Raw genomic sequence first — 26,096 nt, 5'->3', positions numbered from 1 at the left:
GCAAAGTTTTGAAACTTCCGCAGAAACGCAATCGTACCATTGTAAATAATCTCGGAGTAGGTAGTAGCCCATAGTAAAAATAATTGAGTTTCTAGTAGGTCATATTAAAAATTTTTGCAACTACTACACATCAATGAAATGAAAAATGTCAATCATTTGTTACTAAAGGATCACAAAGAATTCACTAAGCATTTTAAAATATCGTTCAAACCGGTTTTTGTTTAGATTTGAGATAGAATTTCCAACAACTTCTAAAATAGTCTTAAACACATTTATAAGATTTTATACTACATATCTATTGCGAAACGACATCTTCGTCATTGACGATTGTAAAATCACAATATTGATAAACTTTGAAAAAACGTTAAAGATACTTTGTTATTTCAAATGTACAGTCAACATTTAATTCTTTATACAAAAAATAAACAAGCATATTTATGTCATCAATATGCTTTGGGTTTGTCCTACGAAGTAACAATAAGTAAGAAAATTATAAATATAATAAAGAATTGTTTAGAATTAAACTTCTTTTATTTATTACCGATTAACGTTTTGTTTGTATATTTATTTTTTATGTATATAACTGGAGTCATGTAAAATTTTCCCGGGCAAGATGGGATCACAAACGGAAAATGTTTAAGAACTGCTATTCTATAAACTTTTAAATTATGAACAGAAATATTAAAAGATTAATAATTGGTTTTAATAAAGTTAAACATATTATGTAAAGATACATCAATTAGAGATAAAAATGAATACATAAAGTTATGAAAAATTTGTGAAATGAGTAAATGAAGTTAATGAAATGAAGCATAAGATTGAGAACAAAAGAAATTGGCTTTTAGTACCATCTATCGACAGAAGTAGTAAACTGCAACATTGACCGGGTTCAGAAATTCATAGTTTCGAAAGATATACATAGTTGTCTTTTTGTTTGCGTTCAGCTTGACGGTTGTACAGAACAGAGAATTTATATTTGAAAATTAAATGTAAAAGACTCAACAGCCGCTGAAAGGTCATCATAGGCCTTACAGTTTGGTTACGTGAATATTTCGAATAAACTGAATCGACGATTTTTCTAAGAACGTTGATTCTCCTGTCAAAAGATATTCTCCTATATCTTCGTTTTGTAAGGTAGGTTCGAATTTTTAATGACGAATCCTTACGAGTATTATGTCCTGATATCTGAAATCTCTCCTGTCATAGTACAACATTTGTTGTATTGTTTTGTTTCTTCTACCAAAAAACGTACGTAGTGAGAAATTAATATTTACTCCGTTATATACGAAACATGTAAATCGTTAGTACTAAAATATATCATTGTGCAATAAATTTATATGCAATAAATATCATCTTCAAATTATAATTTTAATTTTTCTACAAAACATTTAATATACATTATTTTTATACCAATTATAATTACAACTAGAGAATTATAACTTATAATCTTTTATTTCATATGTTACTTTTAAGATTTGAAAATTCAATCCATCTAGTTTACATTTTTATTATAACATGTTTATTTTAAAAATTTATTCTCCTACTCATAACTAGAAATAAAATATCTTCGAAAATTATGTAAATTTTAGCAAAAATTGCAACTTCCAATGAGCATATGAATGTATTTCATATCTTATAAATTTTATAAATTTAATGTTTCACATATTGATTATATTCATATTCATAATATATGTTTTGCTCTGGTTTCTCTAATTAAATGTCATACTTAATCAAAATATGGTCTAACGTGCTACATATTTTCTATAAATTGTGGATACAGTTATATTTAGTTTATAAAGAACTCCTTTGTAAAAAAAGATAATGCAATGCTTATTGGAAATTAAACCTTGCTATTAAAGTTTTTGGTAAACCATATGTTTAATAAAATAGAAATAAATATAATATGAAACAAAAATTAAAACATTTTAATTATTATCTTTATAGATTTTGAAACATGGAACAAGACACAGAATATATCAAATTACCACTAGAAGAAAGATGTGTGCATAAGGTAATATATACATATGTTCCTTTCTTGCTATAACCTTTAACATTTAGTTTAAAAAATATGACTTTTTAAATATTTCTACTCATTACTATTATTTAGTTATGGAGAGCTCGTTTGCATGGATATAAAGAATGTGTAAATACATTCCAATGTATCGACGATGAAAAATCTCCAGAGTGGAACAAGTTTTTAGGATTTATTAAAAAGTTCGTGGTAGACAGTAATGCAGTTGCTCAAGAAAAAGGATTGGAAGCAGCATTAGCTTTCATAGAAAATGCTGCGGTAGCGGGGAAGTGAGTATTGTGTATTGTAAAAAATGTATTAATCTATTAAAATAATTTATTATTATCTTTATGGTGATAAAGTTTATTAATATGTATAATGTACGTTTTTTTAACATACATTGATAAACTTTTAACAAAATTACATACTTGTAATTTTATAGAACTGTTGGTGAAGTTATGAATGGAATAGTTACTAAATGTATTGCTGCACCTAAAGCTAAAACAAAAGAGTTAGCAGTACAAATAACACTAATGTATATAGAAATTGAAAAACATGAAGCTGTTCAGGAAGAGTTATTAAAAGGAACAGAAGCAAAAAATCCAAAAATTGTTGCTGCATGTATTTCTACTTTAACATTGGCTTTAAGGTAATTACATATTATTTGTATTATATATTATTGTATATATTAACTGTAATAGCCAGGTGTCAAGAAAATTGTTGTTCGATATATATTATTATCTCAGTATGTAACTACTAGTTTCTTAAACTTGTAGACAATTTGGACCAAAAGTAATTAATATAAAGCCTTTAATGAAGAAGATTCCTGGTTTTCTTGAAGATAGAGACAAAACTGTCAGAGATGAAGGAAAATTCATGGTTATTGAAATTTACAGGTATTGTCTTAATTTTATTTATATGAATATTACATATTACTGTACAATGAAAATGTTTTAACAAAAGTTCTATTTCTAATTTTATTTTGTAATATCTAGATGGATAGGAGCTCCTTTAAAACAACAGTTGAATACATTAAAACCAGTACAAATCACGGAATTGGAGGCAGAGTTTAATAATTTAAAAGAAGAAAAAGTCGTTCCTACTCGATTTTTGAAATCGCAAAAGCCTAAGGCGATATGTATTACAGATTCTACAAGTGATATTGGTGAAGGTAAATGGTTTTAAAATTATATATTGTAATTTTACTGTTCCTATTCTTAATAAAAGATTTGTATTGTATTTAAGAGGGCAAAGATGATGGTGATAGCGTTTCTGCTCCTGACATTGATCCTTATGAATTGTTGGAACCTGTTGATATACTTTCTAAACTTCCAAAAGATTTTTATGAAAAGCTTGAAGCTAAAAAATGGCAAGAACGGAAAGAAGCCTTAGAAGCATTAGATGCTCTTGTAAAAAATCCTAAATTGGAAAATGGTGATTATGGAGATGTTGTAAGAGCTTTGAAAAAGGTATGAGTCTCTCTGCTACTACATATTTCAATCATTTCTACTTTATTCATTTTTCAAATATTATAAACAGATCATATCCAAAGATACTAACGTATTAGTGGTTGCATTGGCTGGAAAATGTTTGGCAGGATTAGCAGGTGGTCTAAAAAAACGATTTCAACCTTATGCAACTGCATGTTTGTCATCAATTTTGGAAAAGTTTCGTGAAAAGAAGCAAAACGTTGTGCAAGCACTTAGAGAAGCTGCAGATGCTATTTTTCTTAGTGTAAGTATAAATGAAGTATAAATAATTGTTAACTATATATATTTATTATTATATTTATTTATATGTATATAATTTTAACATCTTTTTACTGTAGATTTAATCCAATGTTTAGATAATATATAATAAAATTTATAAAAGAATAATATGCACCTTATAAATATGCAAATAATGTTTTATGCATACATTAGGTTTCTATTGATCTTATACTAGAAGATACACTTGCTGCATTAGAGAACAAAAATCCTGCAGTAAAAGCAGAAACGGCTGCTTATTTAGCAAGATGTTTTTCACATACTCCACCACCAACTTTAAATAAAAAGCTATTAAAGGCTTATACTGGTGTACTTTTGAAAACCTTAAATGAACCAGGTATATTTTGAGATACATTGTACTATGTACTAATATATATACATGTATTAACATACATTTGTTAATATTATTACCACCAAAATCATTTGTTTTAGATCCAACTGTTCGAGATAGTTCTGCAGAAGCTCTTGGCACAGCTATGAAATTAATTGGTGAAAAATCTATGATGCCATTTCTTACAGATATAGATAATTTGAAAATGACTAAGGTATTTAAGGCCAAAAATTGTTAATTGTATCCATTATAATGTTATATATATATTTTTTCCATCTTGCTAGATAAAAGAATGCGCGGACAAAGCTGTAATTCATGTTAAAGTTCCTAGTGCACCAAAAGTAGTAGAAAGACCAAATACTGCTCCAAGTAAAATTGAATCAACAGCAAAAGCTAAAGAGCTAGAGTCGAAAACGACAAAAAGACCTAATACTAGTACAACTAAAAAGCTTCCTTCTAAGAAACCATCTGCTTCTTTAACTAATTTAGGTAATCATACATAATTCTTAAAGTTTATTATTTTAATAATTTTACGATTGCTTGATCTAGTTATCTAATCTTTATTATTTATTACAGCTGTTTCTAAAAAGTCATCTGGTACAAAACTTCAAATAGAAAAAAATTATAGTGTTGAAGAGATAGAAGAAATGGCTATTCAAATGTTACCAGCTGATATCCTTAATGGTCTTGTTGACAGCAATTGGAAGACTCGGTTAGCTGCAGTTGAGCAACTTTTGGAGGTAATTGAAACATTTAAATCTGTTTTTAATCATAAGTAAAGTACTAATATTATACTAGATGTTAAGTAATAAACAATGTGTTATTTTAGTTTGTAAAGCAAATAGATCCAATGGAAATACCTATACAAGTGATTGTACGAACCTTAGCAAAGAAACCAGGTTTCAAAGATACAAATTTCCAAGTTCTAAAATTGCGATTAGAAATAGTAAAGTTTTTGGCAGAAAATTTTTCGTTTTCAACGTAAGATAATCCACGTTTAATTTTAAAGGTATATAGTAAGTCATATACATAGTATAATTGTATTTCCTTCCAGTACTGTTTGTGAATATTGTGTCATGGACATAGCTGAAAAATTAGGTGATGCAAAAAATAGCGCAGTTGCCGGCGAAACTCTTTTAGTAATAGCAGAAGCAACAAGCTTGGAATATGTGGCACAAGAAATAGTAGCATTTGCTTTTAATCAAAAAAATCCTAAAGTTCAGCAAGAAACATTAGCGTTATTATGTAGGGGTCTTATAGAATTTGGATGTGTGTAAGTAATAATTTATTTAATATAACATTCTATTCTAAATAATGTACTGTGATTAATGTATACATATATAACTTATAATAAATATGTTTTAGTATCAATGTTAAATCCTTAATGGAAAATATAAAAAAGGCAGTTGCCGCCACAAATCCTGGTGTTCGTACTTCAGCTATTACATTATTAGGTACATTATATTTATTTATGGGTAAACCACTACTTATGTTTTTTGAGAATGAGAAACCAGCTTTACGTCAACAAATTGAACAAGAGTGTGAAAAGGTACTTTTAGTACTGTTGTAGTAAATTATTGTTTCAAAATATATGTCTTTGATAATAATTTATATAAATTAAACTTTATGTTTGTAACAATGATAATATTATGTTAATATAAATTATTATTTAATAGCACAATGGTGAGTCACCACCTGTCCCAATTCGTGGGATAAAGAGCAAAAAGGATAAAACAAGCGATGATGATGAAGATGTAGAAATGGACAAAAAATCTAGTAGTAATAGTGAAACTGACATTAATAATCTTATTCCACGTGTTGATATTAGTAATCAAATTACAGAAGGTCTTCTTAATGAACTATCTGATAAAAATTGGAAGGTTAGCATTATACTTTAAGATGTGCAATTATTTGATAATCTAAAATAATTTTTGTTTAAATTAGGTACGAAATGAAGGTTTACAAAAAATAAATGCCATTATATCTGAGGCAAAATTTATAAAAGGTTCTATTGGTGATTTACCACAAGGTTTGGCACTACGATTAGTTGATAGCAATAGTAAAATAGCTCAGTCAACTTTAGGGATATGTCAAGCTTTAGCTGTTGCAATGGGTCCTCCAGCAAAACAACATATTCGAGTCCTTTTCCCCGGCTTTATACAATGTTTAGGTGATAACAAAAATTGGATTAGAACTGCAGCTATTTCTTGCATAAATACATGGGGAGATCAATGTGGTTATAAAGAATTTTTTGATGGTGAAATGATTGGAGATGCTTTGAAATCTGGGTCACCACTACTTAGAGCTGAGGTTTGGGGTTGGTTAGCACAAAAATTATCATTGATTCCTACAAAACAAATACCAAAAGAAGAACTCCTTGTATGTCTTCCGTATTTGTACAATAATTTAGAGGATCGTAATTCTGATGTGCGAAAAAATGCTCAAGAAGCAGTTTTAGGATTTATGATTCATCTTTCTTATGAAGTAATGGCTAGAAATACAGAAAAACTGAAACCTGGATCACGAACAGTAGTACTTACTGCATTAGATAAATCTCGACCGAATTTGCCTATAAAACCTCTACCGAAAAAACAAGCACCAAAGGAAAATCAGAAAACTGTTAAAAGTGCTGGAGCTTTGAAAGCTGCAAAAGCAGTAGTAAAACCTAATCAAAAACAACCAACATCAAAACCTGGTAGTGCTCGTAAAAAAGATGATGATGTGGATACAAGTCCTTTATTGGCTACTAATAATTTGAAACATCAAAGAGTGATCGACGAACAAAAGTTAAAAGTCTTAAAATGGAATTTTACGACACCAAGGGAAGAATTTGTTGAACTTTTAAAAGAACTTATGACCGCTGCAAACGTAAATAAAACTTTATTAGCCAATATGTTTCATTCTGATTTTCGATATCATCTTAAAGCAATTGAGGCATTAACCGAGGTAATTATTTTAAGCATTTAACATGTCAAAATCTTGTATTTATTTATTTTTGTAAATACTAATATTCTACTGTAGTGTTTTTAATGTTTATCATTTTAATATTTTTATTATTTTTAGGATTTGCCCGATAATAGTAAAGCATTGGTATCGAATTTAGACCTTATTCTCAAGTGGTTGACGCTACGATTTTTTGACACTAATCCTTCAGTACTATTAAAAGGTTTAGAGTATTTGAGAATGGTATTTGATTTATTAATAGAAAACCAGTATCATATGTTGGAAAATGAGGCCGCATCGTTTATTCCATATCTCATTATCAAAGTAAATTACTTCATACCTTGCTATATCAGCAATATTGTTGTTTTAATAGTTGTTTCTCTCAACATATATTATACTTGTATCAATATATATACACATATTTGTCCAGATTGGCGATCCAAAAGATGCAGTGCGTAATGGAGTTCGTGCATTATTTAAACAAATAGCATTGGTGTATCCAGTGAGCAAATTATTTTCGTATGTAATGGAAGGTTTAAAATCTAAAAATGCTCGGCAGAGAACAGGTAAATAAAGTAATTAAAAAATATAGAAATCGTGATTAGCAGATGCTAAATAATTGTTCTACTTTTAGAATGCTTAGATCAACTTGGTTCTCTTATTGAAAATTATGGATTGTCAGTTTGCCAACCATCTACATCTGTGGCACTAAAAGAAATTGCCAAACAAATAGCAGATCGTGATAATTCTGTTCGAAATGCTGCTTTAAATTGCATTGTTCAAGCATATTTTCTTCAAGGGGAACGAATATACAAACTTATTGGTCAGGTAATGATTTTATAATTGTTTTTGTATAATTATGATGTTTCACTAATTTATTGATTTTTAGATATCTGAAAAAGATCAATCATTATTGGATGAGCGTATTAAAAGAGCTGCTAAAAATTACCCAGTAAAATTAGCTTCTGCCAATAGACTTTCAACACCTTCAAATGCAACACCTATTCCTTCTAATGAAGATGTTAAAAGTTCTAATGAAGAATATGAAGAAGAAAATGATGAAATACCTGAATCACCACAGCCACCTGTACCACCTCAATCTAATGAACTGTAAGTGTAATGCAATAGTTTTATATATATTTCTGCACATTAAAACTTATTTTTAACGACATTTCCATATAAAAGCATTTATTTTATGTATTATAATTTTTATGTTGTGACATTAATTATATCACAGATATTTAATGCCATTGCTTTTGATATTATTATTAAATTGCTAATATAATTAAACAAAACATTTTTAATACTCTATATTTTTTGTAACTATATCTTATTATTTCTTTTTTGTTAATTATTTTTGTTTGTATGAATCTGCTTTTAATATTTCCAGGCCACATGTAACAGAGACTACAAATGTACCAACAGACTCTTATGAAACTAATGAACCTCTTTCAAACATTTCATCTCCAAATCATGATGAAGATGATATTAAAACGTTTGTGATTTGTCTTGTGATTTGTTTTTAGTATGCTGTATATGTATGGTGGCGGGTATATGGGAAATAACAAGCAATCGCATGTTTAGTTGGTTATTTTATTTTCAGCGTAGTAGAATAAGTTTATTTGAGATCACTATTGCATATACATATTCTTGATCATAATAATCATATCAATTTTATAAAAGATAATATACATTAGAATAAATTTTGTGGTTTGAAACTGGTTCAATGTTGTTAAAGTGATAAGACAATCTAAGAGTAATGTCCTATATAGATTAGATTTATATGTAGTAAATACTGCAATAAGTACAGTAAATGTAGTATTAATATGATTTTACACAATTTTTACATAATTTTAATTTTTAGAAATTCTCCAACTTGTGCACAACCAAAAGTTTCAGGTCCATTTGGACTTGACATGGACTTTTTACAAAGAATTGAATTAAATGCACCTGTAAAGTATAGTAATCCTGTTCTGGTAGAAATTGATTTAACAGATCTAAATGAAAATCCCACAACAAACGCAATGAATATACATAAAGTACCGTAAGTAATTATTATCATCTCTTGTTACATTTTCTAATTATTAGTAATAGAAGGCATATTTAATAATTTTCTTTGTTTCATGTTTTTGTATAAAGTTAGATCTAATATAGAAGCTATCAAAGTGACTTGTTTGAAATGTTAGATTTTAATTAAAAAAATTTTTGTAGAGTTATTCCTATGTCTCCTCCAAAATTATTAGTATCAAAATCTGCATCAATGACGCAGCAGCAGCTGGGTACTGGTAATACTAGCAAAGAGGAAAGTCTTGAACGTAAAATTCTTGCAATGGCTAGTTTAGATTTGGCTGTTGCAATACAATCAATGAACAGCATCGATAATGTCTGTATTTAGAATATACATGTTTATGTATTAAGTTATACATATTATATTTGTAATTTTTAATTATTTTGTAGCTGATAAAATCTCATCAAATTTTGAGTTTACAATCTAAGGAAGATAAATTTATTGGTTCGATAAATATGCAATTAAAACTTTTGCAAACTTATCCTTTACAACAAGGAGGTGCAGATATATCTAAAGGGTTTAGAAATACATTTATGGTTTTATTAGCGGTAAGAATTAATTATATAATACATATAAGATAGTAACGATATACATTGCATTTATTGTGGAACTATCTACAGTTTTACGATACTGGGATTCTTGGAAAGAACGTTCCGTTAATACATCTGAAAGAACTTGTGGATCAAATGATCAGCTTATTAGCAGAGAACAAACTAAATCATTTACACCAGGCAGAAGCATATTATCGCGTTATTAACAACATTGTTTGCAAAATAATAGACAACTCAAATCATACTACTATTATATGGTAATAATCTTAAAAATTTTATTTAGTAATGTATGTTGGCGTTGATAATAGTGTTGATGACAGTTGTTGTTATACATATATTTAAAATATCCTTATTAAAGTATTAAATATAACTAATTCATTCATTTTTTTTAATGCTAAGTGTTTTAATAAAATTACTTCATGGATGTGCTGAATCTGCTGCTCCATCCAAATATGAGGAATTAGTAATGAAGTGTTTATGGAAGATAGTGAAAACAATCCCTAATTGGGCTGCAGATTTAGATTATGACACTATTCTTTTAGAAGTACATCGGTTCCTTAAGGTAACAGTTTTTTTGTTGTAAACATTTTATATGTGCCATCTATAATAAAGATTCTTTTTTCTTCTTTTTAAGTATGTATATTTTACAGGATTATCCAAGTATATGGTGGAAAAAACGAAAATCTGATACTCCATTACGTACAATTAAGACAATTCTTCATAGCATGACCCGTGTAAAAGGCAGTACCATACTCAGTCACTTAACACGAATAAACAATACAAATGAATCAGAATTACAGAATTATCTTATTAGGCTAATTGCGGTTAGTAAATTAGATATTATGAGATATTGAATCTTATGAAATACATAAAATTTTAATTTCTGATAATAATGTTTAATAGACATTTAAGCCAGATGAAATTAATAGCAACCCCAAAAGTGCTCTAAAATCGAGCGGTGCGGGAAAAGCTCAAGAACATTTGTCGAAATTTACGCATCAACAGTTGTCAGAAATATTTAAAAAGATTGGATCTAAAGAACATACAAAAGAAGTATGTATATCGATAAATAATATACTTATTTTTTAATGGATAACTAGATAATATATTTCAATTATCTAGTAGCTAATGTTTTGATACTTATACTTAATAAGTATACTTATTTTGTACAGGGTTTAATGCAGCTTTACGATTTTAAACTTCAATATCCTGAAGCGGATGTACAACCTTTCTTGGTAAAATCTCATCAATTCTTTCAAGACTTTATAGAACAAGGATTAAGAGATATTGATCAAGCACGAAAAAATCAAAATCTTATAACACAAACTAATAACCAGTACTCAACAGGTAAATACTTATAATGTGAAATACTAATGAAATTACTTATTATTACTTTACGTAAATAATTTGCTTCAGAAATAGCCGAATCCGCTAGTTCGGAAGAAAAAAGCCTAATGGATCCATTGCATAGGCTCGAAAAACTTCGAGCATCTGAAGCACAATGTAGAACTACTAACCAGCCAAGTCCAACATGAATTAACTCTTATTAATTCTTACTAAGTAAGAAAGAAGGAATTACATATGAATAATAGTTTAAGAATTTATTAAAAATTTTAGCTTGCATTTCAAGAATATAAAATAAAATGTACAGAGTGTTTAGTGTAAATGGTTTTGAGACTTAAGAAAGATATATAAAGAAAGAATTTTTTGGCCTAAAATGTAATTTTGTATCCTTTCATGAGGTTACTTATTCGTAATAAATAATATAATGAAATCATAACAATGAATAAAAATAATACAAAATATAAATACTTTAAAATATACATTGAACATATTTTTAGAAATGAAAATAAATATTAGTATTTTAATAGTTTCTTTGTTAATATTACAATTTTATGTTGCAATACAGTTTTTCTTTAAACTTGTCTTTGTTGGGCTTTCAAAAATTCTTAATTCTTTCATTTACATTTAATGTGTTTTTAAGAGATTCATTCATATTACGAAATACTAGTAAATACAAAATTACATTTTGTACTAAAATTGATTTTGATGTTTCTGATGACTCCTCTCAATGAGCTATCAATGAGTTCATATATTTTTAAATATTTTCTTTATACATCCTGTATATTGTATATAACAATCATGATTCATAAAGTAGAATTCGGAATTAAGGCGATTAAAAATATTCTTTCTGATTTACGTCTTTAAATTAATTTTATATAAAGAAAATATTAATGATATATATTTTATTATGTGTATTATCTATATGAACAGATAAATTCTATTTTACAGGGTTGCAGTGCTTAAATAACTGGATTAAGAACCAATAATACACACAATACAATATGAAGTAAATAGTACATAGACCAGAAAGAATAATCGTCGTACCTAATGTACGTAATGTTACGCTATTCAGTGCAACATTAACTGTAGCATTTATGTCTTGATTTTCTCAGTAACTACATATGTGTTATAATGCTAATTATCAGGAGTTTATGTGTTACAACTCTTAAAATAATTGCGAACATGTTATAGTACTCGTATTTATCAATATTTGGGAAAGATAATTAAGCTATAAGAAGCTAGTATTATGCTCTCTTTAGACTGATTTTACACAGAATCGATTTATATTTCGTTATTTCTTTTAAAATAAATCCACTCATTAATGTATATCGTTGATCTATATTTATAAAAGAGATATTACATGTCTTTGTTATTTAATTAATTAAAACTTAATCGTAGTACACATAAGAAGCATGTTTCTCCATATTTATAATCCCGGTATACGAATGTAGATTTAATACGTTAATTTTTCATAATAAAAGAACATAGTATTAGCGAAATAATGATAATAATAATTATTATAAAATAATAGTAACTTAATATATCTACAAAAATTTCTGGAAGAATTTATGTAGTGTAAGTAGAGTGTGTATATATTCTAACTTAAAGTATTCAATAAAATAGCTTATAATAATACTACTTATTATTTTTACACTATACACCGTTGTTTAGTGCTTGATATGTCGTATCATTTAATCTTACAACAATTTTATTCACATGAGTAATTATTTATATCAATATAATTTCAAGCATAATGTACAAATTATATACATAAGTACTTTTTAGGTAAAAATGTAGTGTATATTATGATTTTTACTATCTCATCACACAATCTGTACACAAATATGGAAAATATGTACATTATCTCATAGCAAAATATATTTTATGACATATAGGTATATAAACACTGTATACTGTTTTCATACGTCTTCCGTAGGTCTGATAAAAAGTGCTGTTAAAGCAAATAATAGAAATACCAATCCACCAATTATGGTCACTATAAATAATAAAAATAGTCCCAATTTGTTATTCCTTTTAAATTCTATTACAGTATCATTAATATTTAGTGATTTACATATACATATACAAGTAGAAATATTATCTATTTTTTAATATAGAAAAGTATACTTTACCTGATCGTACTGAAATTCTCTGAGCTATCATCCTCCCCCCTAATACTGCTAATCCTGTACAAAATGAATGTCCTAATATTCCACCTATTACAACTCCATAAACATTCTAGAAATAATAAATTTTTCTTTCTTTATAATTAGGGTTCAACATTGCTCTATACATGATTTTATAAAAATAAATATTATAAAGTCAAATATTAAATATAAATGTCACCTCTCTTGCTGCAAGTATGATAGTTGTAAGCTGTGAGCGATCACCCCATTCTGCAAGAAATGTTAATGTAAATGCTTGAAGGAATATCCTAGAGAGGAGCACCAGTGCACTAATTTTTGTTGCTTTTCTTATAACACCAGTTTCTGGATCTTGTACTAAAGTGCTTGCAGTTTCCTTTTCATACTGAAAGTGATGATATTTAAAAATTATTTAATTCCTGCAAAAACGTTAAAGGAATAGTTTCAAAACAATTATTCTGTAAAATCTAATGAAAATTGCTTATAACTATTTATATTTTTAATATTGATACCTCATCTTCTCGTTTCCTTAAATCAGATTGCACTTCTTCTAATTCTTCTTGTGCCTCAGTTGCAGACATCTTATAACCATCCCTTAGCATTTTCAAACCAAATAAAGCAAAAAGTGCAGTAGAAATGTAGTATGTATAAACACTAGGAATTATGGTTGCAGCATATCCAAAAATGACTGAAGATCAGAAAGAAAGACAACTATTATATAATATACATATAATGTTTTGATTATTTTATAAATACCATAATATTGTTGAATATACTACTAAAAACAATTCTAGTAAATGTGTTATATTGTATATAGCTTTTATATTATGATGTTCTGCCACATTTTAATCAAATATGTAAAAAATGTTAAAATTAGTAGATTGAGTATGGAAATCTTATTGTAAAATCTATTTGCTCTTTGAATTTGAATTTCTTGTTTCTTTACTTGGAAAATAAATAAAATCTGTAATCTAGATAAAACCTATTAATAATATTAAAATACTTAAGTTCAGGATTGAATTGGATTTATTACAAATCCATATAATACTTAAAGTTATAAGAGAAGTAACAAGATTATCAAAACATACTGTGTAATCATGTGCTAAAATGTAAAAATGTTTTGGGTATCTTTTATACAGGTAATCAGATATCGGATAACAGAATGCAAACTTCATTGTATATCATAGATAAAATTACATGGAATATTTAGTTATATGAATTTTTGTAACAATTTTCAAATGTCACACTCATATTTAGAATAGGTCCTAGATATTATTGGATAATAGAAAAAGTTGTCTAATCAAACTTTTACATATAACAATACCTGAAAGGAGAGTCATCAAAGCCAGTGCACTAATTGCTCCTATAAAAACTGTCAATCTTGGATGTTTCATTGCCATAATAGCAGCGATAAAGAAAGTTTTGTCGCCCAATTCAGAAACAACGATGACAGACAAAGAAGCTATAAATGCATGTATAAAACCAAGGTTATCCTTGGTTTGTGGTGAAATTGCATCTTCAGGTCTCTAGTATTTATTAGAAACATTAATACGTGTAAGTTCATATTATTTAATACAGATAAATTGAATGATAAATATTTACCATAGACGTCATTATCATTTGAAATCTACTATCATATATAGGTTCACTTTCACTTAATACTGTAGATAAAAAAAAACAGTTTATTACACATATATATAAAAAATACTCGCTTGTTGATAGAGATCGAATAAAGCCCATTGTTTTTAATTTATAATAATAATACTAGGAGTTTTAACTTCAACTTTTTTAGTGTTGAACACGTTATCAGTACATGGAACATACGCACGGTGAAGTACGGATACTTATACTATCTAATGTTTCACGTTGCAGATTCTATATTCTGAAATTTACACAATATTCGTGATGGATATTTAATGTTCCGAAAATTGATCACTCATCAAATGAAAATATTTGATACAAATATACTATGTATCTCATGTATTTTATAAGAATTAGTATTTAAACATATTAAATTCTCAAAAGTTTAAGTTACAATTTTCAAACTACTATTTATTTCATGAAACATATATGTATTTGTAGGACTTGAACATTAGAATTATACACCTAAAAAACATTAATCTGATAGATGTCGCTGAACAACAAATGAAGTTAGAAAGAGGGGATGGTTCTATAGAAATGAATAAATATTAAATTTAACAATGTATGCACATACATATATAATTTAAGACAAGAATAGTTGTTTAGTCGTCACAAATATTTAAAGTGCATTTTGAAATTTACATTAGATAAACATAGGCTTAATGTTTTGTTGAATATAATGTCATCCTGTCTTCTTAAGACCATTTAAATGGTTCATTTTTGGCGCGAATTCAGCTTATTTGAGAAGTACATGTGCAACTCGAAGGTCACCACAATCACAAATCAGTGCATATTGAAATGACTACAGTTTAGTGTAATGTACACTATTTTAAGATTTCATAACCTCTAGAAATATGAGTAATGAAAATAAACATAAGCTATTTTGTTGTGATCATAATAAAAACAGATAAGAAATGGATCACGAAGAAGAATTTCTTAATACGTTTTTTGCTCAAGTTGCTCAATTGTGTACTGACAAAGCTAAAGAATTAGTTGTAAGTAATTACTATAAAGTATATACAAATTTACTAGTAACGTAAAATAAAAATCTGGCTGATTTAATGTAATTGAATGTATATTTATAATATGTACAGCTTTTACGAACTTTAGTGTTAACGTTTCGATGTTAACGATGAAATATACAAATCCATAAATGAAATTGTGATAATATTCTACAAATTTAGATATATAAACTCAACATTTTTTATTTTATTTTTAAGAAAATTTTAAATTGAGAACTACTATCTTCTAATAATTTAGAAATGCATATTTAATCATTAATTCCAGGAAAAGGAACGTGGATCATGTCGTCAAACACAAATGGGCCCATGGGGAATGTTACTTATGCATTTACCACAAATAGCAGTAGCAGAACATTCATATGCAGATCTAGGTTTCCTTCATACTAAAAATAAAGGGTTTTTGCGGAAAGATGTAAATATGTTAATATTTATTTTAATATAATATAAAAATAAATAATGACATTTAATTAATATCTATTATTACGTGTTTTTCTAGAACTCATTAAGAACAGTATATGAATCTTTGAAATCTGATCTAAAAAGGGTAGAGGAAATGACCAGAGGAACCAATTCAATTGGTGCAACAGTTGCTGAGGTTTCTAATCAACTGTGTCAATATATTACTGCGAAAATACAACTGATAGATTTGTTAGTATATTGTTACTTTAATTTGTAGTTAAATATCTCATAATATTATTCTATTACAGTTATGAAAAAATGTACAATATGAGTATCAATAGCAAGACTATGAAATATCAAGAATTATTACAATGCATTGAAGGAATAGTAGAAATTCATTCCTTGTCTTGTTCGCATCTAGCACTAACTGCTATTAAAGCAAGTTTAACGTAAGTACAAATCAAAATAAAATATTAGAATTAAAAACTGGAAATTGTGGTCATAATTTATTCTTCTTGAAATTAAGACATGCTTTGATTAGTTTAGAGTGCGAAATATTAGTGCAATTAACAAAGGCACAAGTTGAACTTCAACATTGGAGATTTTTATCAACATTAATGGCTCTGTATGGTGCACAGACACGAATGTCAGCTTGGGAGAGAACTTTACAAAGTAAAGAGGTAAGTGATATAGATAAGATAACGAAGGAAAAAGATAAATATTTTTAATTAATTAACATATTTTTAGTCATGGAAACTGGGTTTCAGTGCCTCATTTTTAAAAGCAAATCAACAACCAGCATTGTATCAATGGTTAGTGAAACTACGTAGTAGCATATTAGCTAAGTGCTCTTTATATTTTCATACTACTTTAAGTCAGCAGGCTAGTCCAGGAGAAATGAGAAGTATCATGAGCAAGCAAAATGTGGACTACTATCATAAGTAAAACATTTTTAATTATTTCAATTAATAAGTTATTGAATGAGTATTGATATACATTTTTATTTTAGAATACAAAGCTTTCAACGTAAACACGACGTCCTCGCAGTCTTAATAATATTTGACTCTAGGGGAATAGAAGATGCAGGTCTAGGTTACAGACATCCACGTAGAGAACCAAATACTTCTGAGCAATTCCCTGTTGTTCTTAGTTGTCCTAGCGTGAGTCTATATAAATTATAAATGATTGGCAAAAAGATAAATGTAATACGTTGTAGCGGTATTAATATTCACTAAATTTTGTTTTCTAAAAAAAATATTACCTTTTAGGTATTTGTACAAAAGCCATCAATTCACTTAGATAACATACAAAAACGAATTAAAGAACGACATACGGAACTTCTTGCTATGGATAAGATTATATATTATAAAAATGTAAGAGTATGTTAATAGAAGCGCTTTTTGATAAATTTTATATTTTAATACAAATTGATTTTCTTTTAGGATATATGTACATATGCCATGTACAATACCGATCCTAGAATGACTTTAGTCACTGTATTTGAAAATGGTAAACAAAAAGACAAAGAAGCTCACATAGCATCATTTATGACAGACTTATGTGTGCAAATTAGGTGTAATAAAATATATGAGTCGTTAAAATTATCAAAATGAGGAATCACATATATACGTATAAAAATGTTAAAATACCACCAAAGATTATAAGGAGAAAAAGAATCAAAAGTTATTATTTAAATAATAACATGAAACATGTTGTATGTTAATAAAATTTTTATTGCTCGGTTATGTACTATATTATTTATTTCTGAAATAAAAGTTATAATTTATTTTTAGTTAAGTATTATCTTAAAAATAATATTGTAGTGATAATAAACGCAGTTAAATATATAATTATTTTAATATTTATTAAAAAAGTATTTACAAAATATTTTAATCGTAATTAAGTAAAGTTTCATAACGACATAATTGCTCTTTTTAATGCCTTTTCTTTATTTCTTCTAATTTTATTTTTACGTTTATTACTTTGGGTTGCATCCCTAAAAAGCTGTATTCCTTCTTTCTCTTCAATAACTCGTTGCATATGCATCATTCCATACAAGTTAAATCCAATTGTATCCTAGAGAAATTAATTTTGAATTTATATTCTTTAGATAATTACTTAAATAAAATTTTTAAAATAAAAATGCTCTTACCCTTAGTTCAGAAACTTTTTTAATCGCAAGTGTTTTCACAGTTTCTATGATAGGTAAAAGTTCTTGAGTAGCTATAATTGGACCATGGTGAGCTTGAATTAAACATAACGCTAGTCTTGTAATTAATTCCGTGTGATAATCTGATTGTAATAATGTAGGAAGCATTTTAAGAATTTCACAAGCAGCTGAGTATGGTAACAATAGTAATGTCTCTTCTAAATCACTGTAAAATTACTTTATTATGTGTATTTTATTTTTATCATATTTATACTACATATATACACATTGTATATAGATTTCTTACCTCCCTCTAATTCGTTTAATTATTTCTAATAAATAATCTTTTGTATTTGTACAATTATAAGCCTGCATTTGTAAAGGAATAGCAGGTGGTTTATCTGCTGTTGTTTGCGATAATTGCTCATTGTATTCTTTAGATACATTTAAACATTCTAATATCAATTCAGCCTAAACATTATATAAATTGAATCATACATGATACCCTAAATGAATTAATTTTTATGTTCAACTTATTTATTGACATTTACCCCTTTTTCACTGGATACTGTTTTTCTTGAAGGTAGAGATTGTTGTTTTTGTCCTGGGACAAGAGTAGTTTCTTCAGTAGCTAATTCATTTTCTTGACGTTCTCGTTCTTCTTCTTCTTCATCTTGGAGAACTAAAGGTTCTGAAGTCCGTTCATATAGCCTAACTACTCTATCAGATCCACAAGAAATAACATAAAGTCCATTTGGTGAAACAGCACAGTTCCATGCTGTACCTGCATGCCCCTAAGTAGAAAAATGTCTAATGTTGTAATTGTTAGCATACAATTTCTAAATATTTTAAAAAAAGATTTATTACTTGTAATGTCACAATTTTTTGAAAATTGTCAGCATCCCATTGTTTTACTTTCCCATCCTTCCCACAAGTAAAAATATAATGTGTATTAGGTACGAATGAAAGTCCTGATACAGAGTCATCATGAGCGAATATCGATTTATGGCAATCTCCAAAATCTAAACCCCAAATTTTTATATTTCGGTCAGCAGAACCAGTAGCAATAAGTGTTGAATCACTTGATATATCCATACACAAAACTGGTAATTTATGCCCATAGAGGGAAATGAAAAACTAAAATGACATCAAAGTTTTTAGATATATCGCACATTGTTTAATACTATAGAAATTATATGCATATTTTCATGTAATTACCTTAAATGTATCAAGGAAAAAGACTTTTACAGTAGAATCAAGTAATGCGACTGCAACAAATCTGCTATTGGGACTTATTCTTACACATAATACACTATCTTCCAATTTTAAAGTTTTTGAGTGCAAAACAGATAAAACTTTCGCTTTTATTTCTCTATCAGGATCTTGAATAAGTTCAAAATTCCAAAATTTTACTGTCTGATCTCCGCCACCACTAGCTACTCCTTTCTATAAATATATATATATAAAATAATCATGAAATTATATACCATTATGAAGTTACTATAAATAATGAAGAACATTATTAAGTTACCTTATCAGGAAATAATGTAACACTCCAAAGTTCTTTAGAATGTGCAGGAATTTCCTCTAAAATGTCGCCCGAAGCAATATCAATAATTAGCATTTTACCATCTTTTAAACCTATAATTAAATGTCTGTCTCCTGGTACAAATGTTGCTGTTAAAGCATAATTACATTGTACAGTCCTTAAACACGCTAGAGTTGGTCTAGAATCATAAAAATTATTATGAAATTGCTAAATCATTTTACAAGTTTATGTCAATTTTATTTCCATACCTATTCCATAATTTCACAGAATCACCAGCTGCTGTTGCAAAAGCTAAATTATCAGAACTAAAACAAACAGCACGGACCTCTGAGCGATGACCATGATTTGTTATTGATCTTAAATGTTTCACTTCAGCATTTTTTTCTTGTGTGAATAAGGAATATAATTCAATGGAATTATTATTTAATCCTACACATACCTACAATAATGACATGTAAAAATTTATTGGATAGTACTTGTAATTATTTTAGAAGATGATTTTTATAGTAACTTACTCTAAGTTCACCGTTTCTACCCATAACTATACTTAATCCTTTAGCTTTAGCAGATACTTTGATAAAAGGTAGACGTATGAGTTCATCCTTTATAGTTGGTGTTCCTGAGAAATTTGTTTCTGCACTTTCTTCACTTCTATTAAAATAAAAATTAAAATAAAAATTAAAATAAAAATGTCACATAAAAGGATATTCGTATATTTAAAAAACATTTGTTTTTACAAATATACTACAAAGATGTTTTTGCATACTTCTCTGCTTTCTTCCTTTCTTTTCGTAATCGTTTAAGAATGTTATCTTTTATTTTAGTGTCAGGTAATAGTTGAAATAATTCTACGGTATTGTCCAAACCATGACATCCAATAACTGTATGAGTAGCATCAACATTGAGAGACGCAACTCTTCCATGACCACTTCTTAGTATACTTCCAACTTTTTCACATTTTAAAGGATGTTTCTAATACAATATATTTTCATTAAATACTAATCTAATAAATATATTCTAAATATAAATATTTATTAAATCAAAAGAGAATATACCACATTGCTGACTTCAGCATCATCAGTGAGAGTTAAGTCGTGTAAATTAACATCAAAGTCTACAGCTTCACCTTCAGTGAAAGATATTTGCCATATACGTAGTTCATTATCATTGCAACCAGTTATTAAATATTGATCATCTTTAATTAAAACTAAACCCCAAACCTTAAATGATAGAAATATTGTTATCAATATATTATGTAACTAAATTAACCATCATTATATATATTTAAAATTATATTTACTTCTGTTCTATGACCAACAAGAGTTCTAAAATTATGTTCATTATCTAAATCCCAAAATTTGACAAATGTATCTTTACTACTACTAATAATAATATTGTGATCTTTCATGAATGCTAAATTTGTTATTACACCTTTATGTCCAGTTAATCTACATATACCAGTCTCAGCTACAGTATCCCAAAGAATAATATCTGTATCCTGAAAACATGTAATTGAAAATTATTTCATGCACTTTTATGCTCTGCTTCTTCTACTAAATTATTTTACCTTTGAACCTGATGCTAATCTATGTCCTCCTCTATCATATATCAAAGTTGTAATTTCAGATCTATGACCAACAAATATACTTGTATTTTCTCCTGTTTTTAAGTCGAATGTTTTTATAGTACCATCTGCATAACCAACTGCTATATGTTGCTTATTAGGAGATGCAGCTAAGAATGTTACATTTACTTTTTCACCTGATAATACCTGAACCTGAAATATCAGAAATTTCGACAATTATAATATGATCTATTGTAAGAACATAAATTAAAAATGATTTACAATCTACCTTTTCTCCAAGGCGTAAATCCCATATAAAAACATGTTCGCATGCTCCAACTGCTACAAATCTACCTTCTTGTTCTTGCAATGTTACAAAAACAACATTACAGGAAGAACTAATAATTATATTTAAATTCCCACCTGGTACATATCTCAAATATTGTTTTGTTAAACCCATTTTTTATTTATATATCAAATATATATTAATTTTATTTATTTAACTATGAAAAAATGTCAATATTTATTCACTTATTTTCTTATATATTTTTTATATAGTAAAGGCACAGTATTTATTTAAAAAAATTTTACGATCAATGACATTATATTAAAATGTTCTAATGTTCTAAATGTCCTAAAAATATTCAGTTTATAACATAGGTTATAAACTCATGTAGTCGACATAGACCACGGCGTTTATGGCATCACATACAGCCAAGGATCGTAAACTACGTGGTCCATCTGCTAGTTAAAAAATGTACGTCTTGTTAGTATTACTGACTCGCTGGTAGATGGTGTCACGATGCAAAAAATATGTTCAATAATAATAATAATATTAGACAAAGATGATTTCTGAGAATTAAAACATTAATTTAATTTCTGAACAGGTGATGGATTCGCCTTATAGACAGAGAAATTTGATTTTTTAATTTCATCATAAAGAGATTAGTTCCACCTTTTCACCGCTAGATGGTTATAGCGTATCGTTGTTCTTAGATTGGACGAATTTTAAAATTTGCTTATAACTAAGAAAGTAGGAAGAATGTTTCAATAAGAGTAATGTTAATTAATTCCTTGGGTTATAAATTGAATGTGCAAAAATTAATAAATTCTGAGAAATTGGAATTTTTTAATTTTACTACTTGTCTATTGAACAATTAAACATTACACATGTCTATTTTTGATGCAAATATCTCAAGATTAAATAGTGGGAACGATAATGAAAGTCGTTAAATTTGTCTTTCTATACTCTGCAAAAATATCGAAAAACAAATATATGTTTTTATTTAAAGAATTACTGATTGATTTCAAACCTTGTAAAAAAAATGATCATGAGAGAAAACTATTTCTGTTGTTATTTGTGACTCTTGAAATAGTGTAACTTTATCCTGAGAACTTTTTTCATACAGTAATAAATAAGATAGATATTTAGGTGAAGCCATTTAGCTGGGCCAGCCGTTAATTAATAATAAATTTTAAACATAAGAAACAGAGAAGAAGAGTAGAAAAGGAAAATAAGATTATTAATGAAACAAAATTTTATGATAACGATATTATCTTATTTTATTCCATATAAAGGAACTTGTAGGAAAGTCGCATGACAATGTATGTATAGTTTAAGAAGTAGTCACATTTTCGTCAGAATCATTCATTCATAATTAAATGATATATACATATGTATAAATTGTTTGAATCACATTAGAAATTGCTTTTGTAGAACAGTGAACAAAAAGGCACTGTTAAGAAGTATGTATTTCTTTTATCTCACACAAATGTATCATTCTAATTCTTTACAATTTTAATACATTAATAAATTCTTTTTTGTTATTTATATTAAATAATAGAATAACAATGCAATAATTTTATCATATTTTGTACATCTTTTGAAATAGTAAAACTTTTGAATATACTTTGTAATTTTTACGATACAAAGTTTAATGATATTAAACGTTTCAAATGTTTATAGTATTCATTAGTCATTGAATTTTATCTTACATTAATAAATATAGTAAATAACAAGTTTTTACATTCTTAACAATATATGATAACATAATCGTACTTGATTGTAAAGTATATAAATATTAAAAATAAAATTGTACAGTATATAAGAACCATTATTTATATATGTTGTATATTCTAAATATTATGTTGATGCAGCCATAGAATATGTTATATTTTGCTATTATATTTCAAGCATAAATATTGTATAAATAATATGTACAAATCATCTTACATGATTGAGATTTATGTTTCATGTATAGATGTTTAAAGAGAATATATACAGTAGTAAAAATTTATTATACAAATTTTTTATCCATTACTTTCTGATTGAGATTTGATGATTTGTTCTTCAACATGAACAGGTTGGACTAATGAATTTTGGAACCACATCATCCAGTTACTCAAGTAATGACCTCCCAATTTATTATCAGGATTCTCCTTTATCTGCACATTGTTTAATTCTTCAAAATTGCGAACCGTTTGAAGTTCAGTGAAATTATTATTCACCGAATGACGTCCATGCATTCTTACCTCCCTTTTTCGAAGAGCATCTTTTACTAACCTTTGTTTGCGCTCCTCTTCTGTTTCAATAGCAGATCTAGTAAATCTCATTTCTCTAACTCTCAAAGCATCTCTCTTTAATCTTTCTTTTCTTTCTTCTTGTGTTTCTTTAGCATATTGGTTAAGTCGAGCCTCTCTTCTCTTCGCTGATTCTCTATTTAATCTCTCTCTTCTTTGTTCAGGAGTTTCACTAGCATATAGCGAAAGCCTTTTCATTCTTCTTCTTTCTGCTTCACGATCTAACCTTTTTCTTCTGTCTTCAGGTGTTTCATTGTACATTCTGTATTCTCTTTTCCTTGCAGCTTCTGCATCTAATCTTTTTCTTCTTTGCTCTGGTGTTTCATAATACATTCTCATTTCACGTCTTTTCGCTGCCTCCTTTGCTAATCTCTGTTGCCGCTGTTCTTCACTTTCTTGTTCATATAATTTTTTCCTTTTCTCTCTCATGCACTCTGCTTTCCTTCGTAACTTTTCTTTATAATCTTGTAACGAGTTTGATCTTATTTTCAATTGTCTTTTAGGTCTTTCAGGTTTACTTTCCTTGGTTCTTATATTATTAACATTCTCTAATGTTTGATCTTTATGTTTGTTCAATATTGTTATTGTATCATCAATGTCAGTAGGAACTTCTTGAATCCTATCCTTGGTATTTTTTGAAACTTTCAATCGAAGATCAGTTTCATTATTTACATTGCACAACCATTCTGTACTATAAACTGTTTCTTGATCCAATTCATTTTCCTTTTTTATATTAAGATTTAGTCCTAATAGTTCACTTGGTATTGTAACTGTTGAAACATTATAATTGGTTGTTTGTATTTGTTCATTTTGATTAATAAAAACTTCAGCTATTTGATTCGTTGGTTTTTGTATTTCTATATTTATATTTTCATAATCCAAATTTTGCAAATACACTGAACTATTTAAAATACCATTGATATTACAGGTTTCATTTTGTTGTGTAATATTTAATGCTGAGTTTGGATTATTTAAATTATTTGTATTTTGTATACTGCTTTTGTTGTTTATATTTGATTCTTCATTGTTATTAATTGTACCACATCCTTTGCTTTCTTTAATTTCAATAGAACAAAAATTTTGAGCTGCATTAATTATTTCAATATCATTAAAATCCGTCTCATGTTCATCATTCTCTTGTTTAATGTAGACAGGAATAAAGTCAATGGAACAATCTCTTATCTGTACACTAGTTTCAGTCAATTCCATGACCTTACAATCCAATAAATGGCATCAGATACTGAAATATTTAAGAAACAAATAAACTAGACTAAAAACAAATTTATCTATAATAAATTTAAAAATTACATTGATATGTAGATAAGATATGTAAATGGTATATAATGTGAGAAATTTATAATGTTCAGAATACTTAAAATATTTATTTACAAGATATCGAATCGAGGTACATAGCATTTATGTTAAAATTTCTATAAGAATAAATAAAAATTGTATTTTCATTGATAAAGAATATTAAAATTAGGAAATGAAGTATCAAACTATAAACTTTACCTGTGCATCGTCTGCTTATGACAGCTGATTCAAAGATGATGCTGCAAGCGTTTAGAACATATTCATTTTTGCTGCAGGTCGCAGACTTCAACCGTTATCATTTTCCTCTGTGTCACATGTTAATGCGATATAGTCGATAGAACAGATCAGTAGCCATAAATTTGACTGTTTAACTCTGCACAGAATTAATTTGCACGTCGTGCTACTTGCTGTTCGTCTATCCACGTCGGTCGACATTAGGTTTATTCGCATTGACTGCGCTAGCTGCACTTGCGCAAAAAGTAGAAACAACCATTGGCTAATTCTTGTCGTTCTGAAAAAGCAGCCAATGTTTTTCGTATAAATCGTATAAGTATTGAAATGAATTGACCAATCACTAAAAATGATTTAAAAAAGGGAAGATATCGAAATGGAATGCGTATGCGCAGATCAGTTATTTTAGTTTCGCGCGTTCGGTCGAAAATATGACGCTATTGTATTCGATATTATAATTCAGTCGTGTAATTCAATTACGTAATTCAA

The 26,096-nt window shown here is 27.7% G+C and overlaps 5 protein-coding genes across 10 annotated transcripts; 2 read left to right on the top strand and 3 right to left on the bottom strand.

Annotated features, from left to right (window-relative positions):
• The first annotated feature begins 993 nt into the window (after window positions 1–993).
• Window positions 994–12,375, top strand: msps (msps cytoskeleton-associated protein 5). 2 transcript variants are annotated; one of them, XM_069114290.1, is made up of 32 exons: window positions 994–1,134; window positions 1,945–2,011; window positions 2,108–2,301; window positions 2,454–2,660; window positions 2,788–2,907; window positions 3,007–3,182; window positions 3,257–3,480; window positions 3,551–3,745; window positions 3,934–4,114; window positions 4,210–4,322; window positions 4,393–4,597; window positions 4,685–4,848; window positions 4,938–5,089; window positions 5,163–5,381; window positions 5,474–5,657; window positions 5,785–5,988; window positions 6,053–7,054; window positions 7,172–7,375; window positions 7,482–7,617; window positions 7,686–7,879; window positions 7,941–8,161; window positions 8,442–8,546; window positions 8,916–9,095; window positions 9,263–9,434; window positions 9,509–9,667; window positions 9,740–9,927; window positions 10,070–10,232; window positions 10,321–10,494; window positions 10,574–10,723; window positions 10,843–11,017; window positions 11,087–11,230; window positions 11,963–12,375. In XM_069114290.1, the coding sequence occupies exons 2-31, from the start codon at window positions 1,955–1,957 to the stop codon at window positions 11,203–11,205; spliced, it is 5,937 nt and encodes a 1,978-aa protein (XP_068970391.1). In that variant the 5' UTR covers window positions 994–1,134; window positions 1,945–1,954; the 3' UTR covers window positions 11,206–11,230; window positions 11,963–12,375. The 2 variants fall into 2 exon arrangements, with proteins under 2 accessions (XP_068970391.1, XP_068970393.1); XM_069114292.1 differs by lacking the exon at window positions 8,442–8,546.
• A 281-nt stretch (window positions 12,376–12,656) lies between these two features.
• Window positions 12,657–15,219, bottom strand: LOC138180433 (putative divalent cation/proton antiporter TMEM165). The gene is made up of 6 exons (XM_069114299.1): window positions 14,761–15,219; window positions 14,483–14,684; window positions 13,671–13,846; window positions 13,361–13,543; window positions 13,147–13,252; window positions 12,657–13,010 (listed from the first exon to the last, which is right to left on the bottom strand). The coding sequence occupies exons 1-6, from the start codon at window positions 14,896–14,898 to the stop codon at window positions 12,934–12,936; spliced, it is 882 nt and encodes a 293-aa protein (XP_068970400.1). The 5' UTR covers window positions 14,899–15,219; the 3' UTR covers window positions 12,657–12,933.
• Window positions 15,220–15,536: 317 nt separating this feature from the next.
• Window positions 15,537–17,962, top strand: LOC138180432 (KICSTOR subunit 2). 4 transcript variants are annotated; one of them, XM_069114298.1, is made up of 10 exons: window positions 15,537–15,794; window positions 16,087–16,233; window positions 16,318–16,469; window positions 16,529–16,669; window positions 16,747–16,900; window positions 16,968–17,032; window positions 17,096–17,161; window positions 17,230–17,380; window positions 17,489–17,599; window positions 17,663–17,962. In XM_069114298.1, the coding sequence occupies exons 1-10, from the start codon at window positions 15,714–15,716 to the stop codon at window positions 17,831–17,833; spliced, it is 1,239 nt and encodes a 412-aa protein (XP_068970399.1). In that variant the 5' UTR covers window positions 15,537–15,713; the 3' UTR covers window positions 17,834–17,962. The 4 variants fall into 4 exon arrangements, with proteins under 4 accessions (XP_068970399.1, XP_068970397.1, XP_068970396.1 ...); XM_069114296.1 differs by having other exon boundaries at window positions 15,543–15,794; window positions 16,968–17,161; window positions 17,489–17,593; XM_069114295.1 differs by having other exon boundaries at window positions 15,544–15,794; window positions 16,968–17,161.
• Window positions 17,963–18,058: 96 nt separating this feature from the next.
• LOC138180430 (WD repeat-containing protein 3) lies at window positions 18,059–22,088 on the bottom strand. Its single transcript, XM_069114293.1, has 14 exons — window positions 21,772–22,088; window positions 21,486–21,695; window positions 21,219–21,416; window positions 20,974–21,138; window positions 20,685–20,890; window positions 20,434–20,569; window positions 20,167–20,357; window positions 19,901–20,096; window positions 19,588–19,815; window positions 19,237–19,506; window positions 18,921–19,163; window positions 18,677–18,840; window positions 18,373–18,595; window positions 18,059–18,296 (listed from the first exon to the last, which is right to left on the bottom strand). The coding sequence occupies exons 1-14, from the start codon at window positions 21,940–21,942 to the stop codon at window positions 18,132–18,134; spliced, it is 2,766 nt and encodes a 921-aa protein (XP_068970394.1). The 5' UTR covers window positions 21,943–22,088; the 3' UTR covers window positions 18,059–18,131.
• A 939-nt stretch (window positions 22,089–23,027) lies between these two features.
• On the bottom strand, window positions 23,028–25,835 carry LOC138179940 (histone-lysine N-methyltransferase, H3 lysine-79 specific). Of its 2 annotated transcripts, XM_069113218.1 has the most exons (3): window positions 25,575–25,835; window positions 24,046–25,302; window positions 23,793–23,927 (listed from the first exon to the last, which is right to left on the bottom strand). In XM_069113218.1, the coding sequence occupies exons 2-3, from the start codon at window positions 25,269–25,271 to the stop codon at window positions 23,924–23,926; spliced, it is 1,230 nt and encodes a 409-aa protein (XP_068969319.1). In that variant the 5' UTR covers window positions 25,272–25,302; window positions 25,575–25,835; the 3' UTR covers window positions 23,793–23,923. The 2 variants fall into 2 exon arrangements, with proteins under 2 accessions (XP_068969318.1, XP_068969319.1); XM_069113217.1 differs by having other exon boundaries at window positions 23,028–25,302; window positions 25,575–25,834.
• Window positions 25,836–26,096: the final 261 nt, after the last annotated feature.

Source organism: Bombus flavifrons, chromosome 5 (assembly GCF_040668555.2).
Source record: "Bombus flavifrons isolate JBK064 chromosome 5, iyBomFlav1_principal, whole genome shotgun sequence".
Lineage (NCBI taxonomy): Eukaryota > Metazoa > Arthropoda > Insecta > Hymenoptera > Apidae > Bombus > Bombus flavifrons.
This window is presented reverse-complemented; position numbering and strand designations above follow the sequence as displayed.